Source organism: Phoenix dactylifera, chromosome 8, assembly GCF_051530095.1.
Source record: "Phoenix dactylifera cultivar Ajwa chromosome 8, Ajwa_hap1_PhDact_Kaust_v1.1, whole genome shotgun sequence".
Taxonomy (NCBI): domain Eukaryota; kingdom Viridiplantae; phylum Streptophyta; class Magnoliopsida; order Arecales; family Arecaceae; genus Phoenix; species Phoenix dactylifera.
The window spans coordinates 28,304,030-28,314,671 of record NC_143197.1 but is presented as its reverse complement, the minus strand read 5'-3'; the positions used below and the strand labels follow the sequence as shown (position 1 = coordinate 28,314,671).

The following is a 10,642-nucleotide window of genomic DNA, read 5'->3' as shown; positions in this document are numbered from 1 at the left end:
TAATTGGGTCGGTACATGATAGATCAAAAGTTGAAGGACTCAAATTCGATTTATTTATTAAGCAGGTCAAAAATCTACATCTAAATTTGACCAATTTATTAAACAGCTCATCTATCTCAATTTGTTACACTTACAATAGATGTTAAAGCATTGCCACTCTATTGGTTTGCCTCTCCTTGGCAACGGAGAAAAACTTTCGTTGGATACTATGTCGATGATCTTGCCCACCTGGTAAAAGTCAGCAAGTGAAATGAGTTTGTTTTAGTTTTCTTTCGTAATTTTATAGAGTAACATCATCCAGTGGGAATAGCCATTTTATCCAATTCCGAGTCAAAAGCCCTGTGCTCTCTTAGGTTCCACGTAACCCACTCTCAAGGATAAACATGTGATTGACACGTGTCAAAAGACCAGCCTCTGCTGACGCTCCTCTAAATCCAACCAAAAAGCGAGACGCTGCTGCGAGGAGTCATGGCTTCCCTTCTCCCTCCAAGAGCACCATTTCTCAGAAACAACTTCCCAGTTTCCTGGATTTCTTCCCCTAAACCTACTCCCCCGAACCAAGTTAGTCCATTTCCGGAGCCACTGAGACGGAGCCGAGGAAGGTTCTGTGCGGTCATTGGGGATAGCCCGGAAGAATTTTTAGTGAAAGGCCTTCCTCTGGATGAGTCCAATCCCCTGTTTCCATATCTACAGTATGGGCTCGGTCAGCTTCAAAGAGCTGTTGGAGGATTGCCAGAGATAGAGAGATGGGAAATTTTGGTTTTTTCAGGCTTGATCTGGATCTACTTGACTGCAAGACCTGGTGTGCTCATCGGCGCTGTCGATACTTATATGCTTGCTCCATTGCAGCTGGGTTTGGACAGCTTACTTGGGAGGAGGAATCTGAAGATGAGTGACTTCGTTGTCGGGGAGAGGCTGGGCGAAGGATCGTTTGGGATCGTTTACTCAGGAGCCATTGTGCCTAAGAATTTGGGTGTTGAAGATAGGTTGGGGAAGAGAGGGAGGAGACTAGAGATGGATAAGAGATTCAAGGAGAAGGTCATTTTGAAAAAGGCAAGTTCTTTTTTATGATATCATGCTATCTTTGGTCCCTTGAGATTAATTTGCTATGCTCAATGCTGCTTCTAACTCCTCCTAGTCTTTTCATGTGGAATCAATTTTTTTCCACAGAAAATGCAAGAAACAAATCGAACTTTTTCCCTTTTATTTTCTGAACCTCTTTTCCTTCTGCATTCATCTTTCAAATTTCTGGTTCCATTCAGAAAAAAATGCAAGGGTCAAGATAAGCTACTTTAGAAGAAGATATACAAATTGCGAGGTCCAAGTTACTACTTACCACCCAATTAGTTTTCCTCACACACACACACAAAAAAAAAAAAAAAAAAACTTACACAATTAGTTGAATCTGTTTTCGTCCAAGTTAGAGAAATGGTTTATGGGATTTTTCATCTTTCCATAAGATCGATGTTTTTCCCAAGGATTATGTTTTATTTGACTTCATTGTTCCAGTTTGGTTACTTATCAGAAGAGGCTGTCGAGCGCCACCCAGTTGACATGCAAGGCATGGGAGCATACAAGCCTACCCAGTTCAATCACAGAAATCAATTTTAGTGTCTAGCTATTTCTGGTTCTTCGACTATCAAAACAATCATCAAAGTGGCCAAATTTCTCCTTTTTCTGTGAGGAAATTTCTCTATTTCTGGATATCTACATTTGAAGTTGAAGCATGCGTGGGGAAATATGAGTGTTGATGCAAGAATAGCAAATCAGTACATGGATCAACTGTAAAGTATAAGCTCAACCTTCCATTGCACTAGGAATAATAAAGAAGCATGTTTCTGATTTGAGCCCATAGCTTAATTTGGTTGGCAGTGTTCCATTTGCAACAGCAAAGCTGCAAAATCTGTTCCACTTTACATGAATTAAGGTTGATGCAAAGAAAACTGATCTACGGACAGACAGATTAACGGATATTTCTGAAGGACCGACAGTTTAAGAATAACATTTATAAGAGGCTATGATCCTTCATAAGTCAGTAACAAAAGAAAACCATTCAGAAGTAGGCATTTGGCCAAGCAGGTCAAGTTTGTAGAACCATATAAAGTGCCTAAACCACCAAACTCGTCTGCATGTGTAGCTCCCAAGTTTCTGACTAACTGGTTATTATAAAAAAGTAGATATGCAGCAGAGAATTTCACTGCAAATTTAGATGTAGTCAAGGGATCTTGAAGAGCATAGCAATTGTCAAATAATATGATGAGTTTGCGATTTCAGGTTAAGGTTGGGACTGTAGGAGCTGAAGAATGTGGTGATTTTGAGGAGTGGTTCAACTACCGTGTCTCAAGAGCAGCTCCTGAATCATGTGCCAAGTTCCTTGGGAGTTTTATTGCTGATAAGACTTCTTCAAAATTTACCAAAGGTGGCAAGTGGCTCGTATGGAAATTTGAGGTATGCAACTGAGTACTTCTTTGCTCAGTTCTTTTTCTTGGTCTTTTAAGGTGTCTGACAACACCACTGAAACTCTGTTGTATCATGTAATCCCATGTTCATGCTGAACTCCAAAGAACAGGCGTGCTAATTCATTAAATTTTGGTCTACAAAAACTTAGCTTGTTTCTTCTACCTTGAAATAAACTAGACATAAAGGCCTCGAGTTCCTCTGGTGAGAGATGATTCTTGGAGGACTTTTATGGTGTTATCATGTTTAATTCCATTGTTATGTTTGTGTGGAGTAGGCCCTTCTTTTTGTAGCAGAAGTAGGGCCCTATTTATTAAGAAAGATCCTGAAACACTAGAATATCAACATATCAACTCAGTGACTCACCAAACTGACTGTAAACCTTGAGACACTCTTTTAGTAATCCATCTGAACAGGGCAAACATGAGGACAAGGATGTTCTCTTTGATGGTTAGAAAAGTATTGCAACTGGAAGACTCTGCGAACTAAGAGAAGTGATTTCTTTCATCGTAGGTTGCTTACTGGTACATGCAGTCATTTTTTGTTCCCTTTTTATGTTCGATAACTTTCTATCTCTAAACCAAAGTATTCTCTATGTTTTGATCACGAAATATAGAAAAAATCAAAGTTCGTTTGGAGGTAACTCTTAAAAAGCTATGGAGACGGTTTTCCAAAGAGAAAAGGCAAGGGTTCGATTAGGCTAAGAAAGTCGCCGAACCTACCTGGGGACAAGAATTTGATTGTTCTGTAGAAAGAGGTGCAAAGAAGGAATTTTTATGGGCATTTCTGTTCTAATCAGCAATCCCCTTACTTTATATTAGGCTAAGAAAGTCACCCATTCTTTCAATCATTTAAAAAATAGTATCATCCATGAAATTTATACCAAATTCTGCTAGTAACAACTTCCTTCAGACTTTTTTCTCAGAAACAATTCCATCTGACTTGACATTGTCAGGAGCTTTATGTTTCAAAATATTTATATATATAATTTTTACTTCAGAATTCAGGACTATCCAAGAAATGTCATGCAAACCAAAACTATAAAACACACTCTTTGAATATCTTATGTTTTTTTATTAACGACTTCTCGTAGTTTAATTCATCTTCTTCATGCATCTACTTTCATTCAACCTGTTGCTGTTAACACAATGTTGCAGGGAGAGAGCACTCTGGCTGATTACATTAATGATCGGAACTTCCCATTCAACTTAGAGTCCATCATGTTTGGGCGTGTCCTTCAAGGACTGGACTCAATTAAAAGAAGTGCTCTGATCATTAAACAAATCATGCGACAGATAATAACCTCGCTAAGAAGGATACACAATACAGGAATTGTTCATCGAGACATTAAACCAGCTAATTTGGTGGTGACAAGGAAGGGACAGATCAAGCTCATAGACTTTGGGGCGGCCACAGACCTTCGCATTGGCAAGAACTATATACCCGATCGTGGATTGCTCGATCCAGACTACTGTCCCCCTGAATTGTATGTGCTTCCAGAGGAAACACCAAGGCCTCCCCCAGAACCTATTGCAGCTATTCTCTCTCCAATTCTTTGGCAGGTTCTTTTTCTTTCATCGATGGAAATACCTGGCAAAAATTTCAATTCCAGAAGCACAGATATTATATGGCTTCTTCAATGTTGACACTCAGTTTGTGGTTGTTGCAGCTCAACAGTCCAGATCTATTCGATATGTACTCAGCTGGAATTGTACTGATGCAAATGGCAATCCCCACCTTGAGATCTACAGCAGGTCTTAAAAATTTCAATTCAGAACTGAAAGCAGTTGGTTATGATCTGAGCAAATGGAGGGAATATACTCGTTTGAGGCCAGATCTAAGCCTACTAGATCTTGATTCTCGTAGAGGGTGGGATTTGGTAACAAAGCTAGTTTCAGAGAGAGGATTTCTCAGAAGAGGTAGATTGTCTGCAGATGCTGCTCTCAGGCATCCATATTTCTTGCTAGCTGGTGATCAGGCAGCAGCTGTTCTTTCAAAATTAAATTTAACCAAATAGTTTTTGCTCTCATCATGGCAGTGTACTAGTTACACCAGTTCTGCTTTAATCTGCATATTTCTGTTCTTACTTTTGACTTTTTTCCTCCCACTTGAAAACCTACAACTCCTTATGAAATATCAGCTAAAAAAAAAGCATCAGCTTATGTTCATCAAAATACCATTTGAGTTGCAGTACCACCTTCAGTTCATTTGTACTCAAATAGTGTGCAAATCTTTGGTCTCTTATCAAGGAACTTGATTTCAATCTCTTATCAAGGAACTCGGTTGCAGATGCTTCGAGATCTCATGCTTTGACCACCTACTGTTGCTATCAAATATCCTTCTTAATCTTATAACTAACATTTCTTTACTGCAGTATGGAAAAATATTTTACAAAATCATTAAATTTCTGCACCAATTCATATCTTCTTCTTCTTCTTGTTCTACTTTTTTTCTGTTTTTTTTTCTTCTAGGGATTACAATATTACCTGTATTTGTTAATCCCTCTTTTCATATCCTACATGTAGAAACATGCAACAACATAATCTCACAATAAAGCGATGAATTCATATAATTTTCTTACTGAACCTTAATAAACAAAGTTCAAACATTTCACCATATATTCCCATAAAATATTCATAAAACAAAGGTGATAAGCAACACCATTCTTATAGAGATGGATACAGATGCTTTTTCTTATGAGCCCTAATAAAGGAGTGAAGGCAAAAAAATATTTTATTATACTTTTGACAGCTCATCTTCTCCAAACAATCGCGCTATCTTGTACTATAGTGTTCTGTATCTCAGAGTTCTTCATGGGGAAGGAGGTTGCCCATAGGACTCTTCTTCCAACTCCAATGAAACTTCCAAAAACTCTTGGAATGAATGGTCTGAAGCTTCCTAGACTGCAATGAGAGCATATGCTGTGTGGACGGGTGCTTGGCTAAAACAACGGCATAACCATCATCCATGTACTCTGTCCCCTCTGGGAAGAGCTGCCACAGAAGGCAGCCTCCCCCACTCCCTCCTCGCTTCCTGGAGCCCCGCACAGTCTTGTAGACCGTCTTAATGAAGGCCTCGCGAAACGTAAAGCTGAACTTCTCATCTTTCACTGACACTCCAAACTCACCAAACACGACCGGCATCGCAAGCAATTTCTCTGCATCATCCATGTGGTGCTGCATCCATGTTCTCACAAATTGGAGTTGCGCATCCGACTCCGACTCGGGCAGCCTTATCAAGGAATACAATTCAATAACAAAATGAGTTTGTGCATGCAAATTTGATCAGTATAAGCTTTTGCAGTTTTTGCATACTTACCAAGTATCTGAGTAGATGTGAACGGAGGCGAAATCAATGCCCGGGACCCGATGGTTCCTGATAAAATCTGTTCCTGCTTGGCCTGCAAAGGTGTTGGGATTCAAATGCAAGCGTTCAGGGGTAGAGAGGCCATAGAACCCTTCAACACCAATCTCCAACAAGTGCACAGGGTCGATGGACTTCACATATGATGCCATCTCTTCAATCCAAGCCTGCATTTAGCCAATGCCTTCAATTTAGCAAAGGGTGCATGGGTAAGAACACTAACAAAAGCGGCAATTCATCGAACAAGAAGACCTGCAAGCTGTCACCGGAAGGATCGGAGGGGCACCGTGGCTCATTCATCAGCTCCCAAGCAAATATGGTTGGATCATCCTTATATGCCACATTCGTAAATGTGTTGATTCTAGTAATCACAGTCTAATAGACCAAGCAAACAAGTAACCCAAACCTTTTTAGTGCCCAGTAAAAACTCCAGATTTCAAATCAAAAAATTGCACTCGGATAATTTTACCTTGACGAAAGCTTTGTAGTAGCTCTTAGTCGTCAGATCCGAGAAGAAATCATCATCGCAAGTTAAGTTCAGGCCCGCAGCCTTCCCCCACTTCACATACTGAGCCTTCCCTCCATACTCCACCCAGTTGTTACATAGCGACAGTATAAGCCTAATCTTATGCCTCCTCGCCTCACTCACCACAAAATCCAATGCCTGTAGAAAGAAACAGAAGCCACACTTAATCAAAACCATTCTCCTGCACCAAATCCCGAACATGTGGCAGGCGCAAAAGAAAATCCAATACCTTGAACACCTCCTCATCATAGACGAAAGGAGACGTCTGAAGGGCTCGCCACCCGCCGTCATTGAAAGCCCAAGTCCGGCAGACGGTGAGGCCGATCGCCGCGGCCTCCCGGAAGACTTCACTGACCTTCTTCCTCGTCGTGTGGTCGACGGCGAAGACCATCAACCAGTAGGTGTTAAACCCATTGACGAAGAAAGGCTGGTTGTTGACCAACAACTGAGTTCCCTTCCTCTCCACCATCCCCCACTCCTCCTCCATTTCGTTCAATGCATGAGTCCTACGGTGAGCGACACCATGTTAGAACCTCACATATAGCATCAAATGGACAATGGAAAGAATCGGAAGGGATAAGAATTAAGGGTCGTTTCTACCTATTATTAGTTACTATCTCAACGTATCCATTGGTGTTGGAATGCTTGGTGGGAACTATAAGAATGGTTGCTAGGAGTATTAGTTGAAATCTAGGAGGGAAGGGTGGTGCAAAATCTCCCACTTGGATGGTAAGCATGGTTTCGGAGTCATTATTTTTTATCAATAGGTCCAATTATATTGTTCGGTACTTGGGATCCTTAGATTGAGAGAAAGAAATGGATGAATTCTTGGTCGAATGGAAGAGACCTGATTTAATTATGAATTTTTTCTTCTTTTGTAAGCAGCAAGTTTATAAAGACGTTTCTTAAGAACAAAGGAAGCAGGCGATGGAGGGAAGAAGTTGCAGGGGGCTACAAGAAGACAAAGAGGTGAAGATCGGAAGCTTCTCTGGTTGTCTGATAGCTTAGGGTTTGAACATTGGATGCTGGTGGCTGGGAAGTCGGAAAGGCCATTGATGAGCGAGCGGGCCCCCTTGGCGGCATTATTATTATTTTTTATTTGAATCATTTGAAACGGGTCCTAACACTACCCTAGCACGAGTACAACCAACTACATCAGAATCAAGCAAATATTATAGAGTAAAAAGAATGGAAGACTGTTAAGTTCAAAAAAACTCTCCGAAGTGGTTCGCGGTAAAGGAGACGACCCAGTCAGCAGCCTGTTTCGCCTCCTAAAGAACATGCCTGATCTGGAGAACCCGGCACTCCCATACCACTTTAGAAGAAAAATATTAAGGTATTTCAGAGGCTAATTTGACTTAATTTAGATGAGATATGCAATGAGAGTCCTAAGTATTGGAGATCTTCTGCATTATGATATTATAAATCACCTTTTGGAAATGATCATTAGAATCATTTGTAAAAAAAAAATGTTTTAGAGTTCCCATTTGCAGATATAAAATGTTAATCAGGCCCACCTTATTAACTACATGACCTTAATTTTAAGGTTATGTAGTTATAATGTTAATCACACTAATTTTTTTATTGGTCCTCTAACTTTTCTGAATAGTTATGTGATTTCTCTATGTTGCTAAAGCATTAATAAAATGGCTGTTGTACGTGGTAGTTTTATAGCATAGTTCTATTTTACCAAAAAAAAATTATAGCATAGTTGTGTATGTTCTGGAATGATAAAGATATTACATGATATATTTTTTTGATAAAAAATATTGCATTATATATTGACCCATTTATTGAATTACATGTTTAGCTGAGACTAAAAGTGGTTGTTTGGATTTAGGATCATCTTAAAAATTAAAAAGAAAAAAAAGAAAGCTTTATAAGGAGATGGGACCATGGTATCAATAAAAAATCTTTTATGAACAAAGAGAGTTACATAAAGTGAAGGAAGAGACGTATCGGAGAAATCAAGTAGAGGTTTCTACGCCAACTCTAGTTTTCAACTTGTTAGAGTCCAGTAAATGATCAACATTATACTCAAAAAATTTTATGACATTATGAATTTTTTTGAAAATATCTCTGACATGCGGAGGCATTTTTCAAAATTTAGAGATGGACCAATTATTTATTTTCTGAATAAAAGTTTTCTTAATTTTGAATTTCTTTTCAAGGCCTAGTTGGGCATGCATTGTCGCCTTCTGTAAAACTTGATTTAATTGTGGATTGTTGATGTGTGTTTGATGTGTATGTTAATTCAAATGCTTCTTATACATACATAAGCTGTATCTTCTTCCTCCTCATCCTGGCCCTTCCTGTAATATATCTTAGCCCATGCACAAGGAATAGAAGGTGCCATGACGTGTCTGTGAATTTTGTATTTGTAAATATGTCACATAAGTGTAGAACATCTCTAAAGTTTGAAGTCTTCAAGATGACAAAATTTTAGAAATGCCAAACTAAAGTGCTAGGGGTATTTAGAAGAGAGCTACATCCATAATGCAGCCCCATTGCCTACAAACCTCTTCTATGATAAATAAAAGAGGAATCTACATTGAAATTTTGTATATGCCAAACTCAAATTTCAAAATTTAAATTTTGCGTTTGAAAGTATGTATATCTAGACAACAATGATGCCGGCACAACTAAATACTATATAAAAACCTTCACCTAACAAGGAAGACAGGATTCCAATTAAGAAAACCAGGAAAACAGGATTCCTTGTTGTCTAGTTCCACATTGCATGAACCCCAAAGTTATTTATTAAATATTTTAAGTGGCAGCTACTACCCCGGCCATAATGAAAGATCGCTACTGAACCGCTGAAGCCGAGTCTCTTCTACTCCATGAGTTGGTGGTCAGCCTGCAGCCATTGCTCCTTAACCATTCCTAGCACAAAACTTCTAGACATTCGACGCCCTTGCCTTCTCCACTGAAGAAGAGGGGTGTCCAACTTACAAGGCCGGGGAGGGGGAGAGAGAGAGAGAGAGAGGCTCTTACCTGGAGCTACCGAGCCCCCAAGAGAAACAGTTGAAGAGCTGAAAGCAGCCACACCTATGAATAAAAACACTTTCAAAATCCAAATGAATATAGCTAAATACAGGGATGCTAAATAGGTAGCTGACGCACATACGAGGGAACTCATCAGTACTTCCAACACTGTACTCTTCTACTATGGCTCTTACCTGGAGCTTCCGAGGCCCCCAGAGATACAGTTTGAGAGCTGAATGCAGCCAGACCTACGAAGAAAAACACAAGTTAAAAGGCAAAAGAATATAGCTAAACACAAAGATACCAAATAGGTAGAGGACACGTACATGAGGGAGCTCGTGCGTACTGTCAACATCTCTCTCTCTCTCTCTCTCTCTCTCTCTCTATCTATCTATCTATCTATCTATCTATCTATCTATCTCACACAGACTCCCTCCCTCCCTCGCTCGCTCGCTCCTCTTCTTTGGTGTTGGGAGATGGAACGGATGGCAGAGATATATAAACCAAGCATGCAAGGAAACGCGACAAAGAGATGGATAGGCTTGCATCCAAACGCGCCTCTAGCTAGCATATGTGGGCCAAGTGGCATTAACGTAAGAGTCGTGAGACAAATCCAGAAGGAAAATTCAAAATCTTACCCAGGGTTAATGGGAGCGCATAGATGTCACCATTCGGCCAACCAAGAGTAGATCTAGCACTAGTTCTCTTTTTGAGTGAGGATGGTGTTTTATTTTTCAAGCGCCATTGCACATCGGAAGGCTGGAATATTGTCTTCCATAATCAGTATGCATTTTATATTATAAATTTGAATTATATTATCCGTTTTATATATCATGCTTTGTGAAACTTCCTCATGGCCCCATGCACAGCTCAGGGAAGTTCAGTTGTTCTGTGAAAAAACCTTTCCAAAGACTCTGAACATGTCATGAATTGTCATTTCCTACTCCATGGAAGGTGACAAACAAATAGGAGATGGATCCTTTTTTCTTTTTTCTCTTGCACGGCGCAAAATACAACCAGAGTGCTGCTTCTCATGTTCGCTCATGGAGCTTCTCCCCAGCACATGCACTGAGGAGGTGCGCCAACCGAAAGATTCAAGTCCAAATAGAATGGGCAGTCGAAAGATGAGAGAGAAGATGTTTGAAAAAAGTTTTAGAAGCAACTATACATGGGTTATTCTGGTAAAAGATCATGTAATATTTATCAGATAACATGACTCGTTAAGGATCGATGCATGCATAATTTTGAGTGTTCTCCCTATGCAAGTTTAGAAACATAGCTGATATCAAAGCTAAATGAATTGATATG

The 10,642-nt window shown here is 39.7% G+C and overlaps 2 protein-coding genes across 5 annotated transcripts; one reads left to right on the top strand and one right to left on the bottom strand.

The window, feature by feature from the left end:
* The first annotated feature begins 416 nt into the window (after nucleotides 1–416).
* On the top strand, nucleotides 417–4,631 carry STN8 (Protein kinase superfamily protein). Of its 2 annotated transcripts, XM_008790375.6 has the most exons (4): nucleotides 419–1,053; nucleotides 2,275–2,448; nucleotides 3,615–4,019; nucleotides 4,127–4,631. In XM_008790375.6, the coding sequence occupies exons 1-4, from the start codon at nucleotides 469–471 to the stop codon at nucleotides 4,472–4,474; spliced, it is 1,512 nt and encodes a 503-aa protein (XP_008788597.1). In that variant the 5' UTR covers nucleotides 419–468; the 3' UTR covers nucleotides 4,475–4,631. The 2 variants fall into 2 exon arrangements, with proteins under 2 accessions (XP_017698049.1, XP_008788597.1); XM_017842560.5 differs by lacking the exon at nucleotides 2,275–2,448 and having other exon boundaries at nucleotides 417–1,053.
* Nucleotides 4,632–5,002: 371 nt separating this feature from the next.
* LOC103706239 (mannan endo-1,4-beta-mannosidase 8-like) lies at nucleotides 5,003–9,762 on the bottom strand. Of its 3 annotated transcripts, XM_039124896.3 has the most exons (8): nucleotides 9,661–9,762; nucleotides 9,529–9,582; nucleotides 9,344–9,397; nucleotides 6,576–6,852; nucleotides 6,290–6,484; nucleotides 6,073–6,195; nucleotides 5,776–5,987; nucleotides 5,003–5,688 (listed from the first exon to the last, which is right to left on the bottom strand). In XM_039124896.3, the coding sequence occupies exons 1-8, from the start codon at nucleotides 9,687–9,689 to the stop codon at nucleotides 5,259–5,261; spliced, it is 1,374 nt and encodes a 457-aa protein (XP_038980824.2). In that variant the 5' UTR covers nucleotides 9,690–9,762; the 3' UTR covers nucleotides 5,003–5,258. The 3 variants fall into 3 exon arrangements, with proteins under 3 accessions (XP_038980824.2, XP_089781199.1, XP_008788512.3); XM_089925073.1 differs by lacking the exons at nucleotides 9,344–9,397; nucleotides 9,529–9,582; nucleotides 9,661–9,762 and adding an exon at nucleotides 9,134–9,290; XM_008790290.6 differs by lacking the exons at nucleotides 9,344–9,397; nucleotides 9,529–9,582; nucleotides 9,661–9,762 and adding an exon at nucleotides 6,947–7,434.
* Nucleotides 9,763–10,642: the final 880 nt, after the last annotated feature.

Coding starts and splice junctions, on each gene's coding strand:
- LOC103706239 (XM_039124896.3), bottom strand. CDS start 9,689: ATGTTGACAGTACGCACGAGCTCCCTCAT. Junction 6,853..9,343: donor TGGGGGCTCGGTAGCTCCAG/GTAAGAGCCTCT, acceptor CGCTCACCGTAG/GACTCATGCATTGAACGAAA. Junction 6,196..6,289: donor ACTACAAAGCTTTCGTCAAG/GTAAAATTATCC, acceptor TTGGTCTATTAG/ACTGTGATTACTAGAATCAA.
- STN8 (XM_008790375.6), top strand. CDS start 469: ATGGCTTCCCTTCTCCCTCCAAGAGCACCATTTCTCAGAAACAACTTC. Junction 2,449..3,614: donor GGCTCGTATGGAAATTTGAG/GTATGCAACTGA, acceptor ACAATGTTGCAG/GGAGAGAGCACTCTGGCTGA. Junction 4,020..4,126: donor TCTCTCCAATTCTTTGGCAG/GTTCTTTTTCTT, acceptor TGGTTGTTGCAG/CTCAACAGTCCAGATCTATT.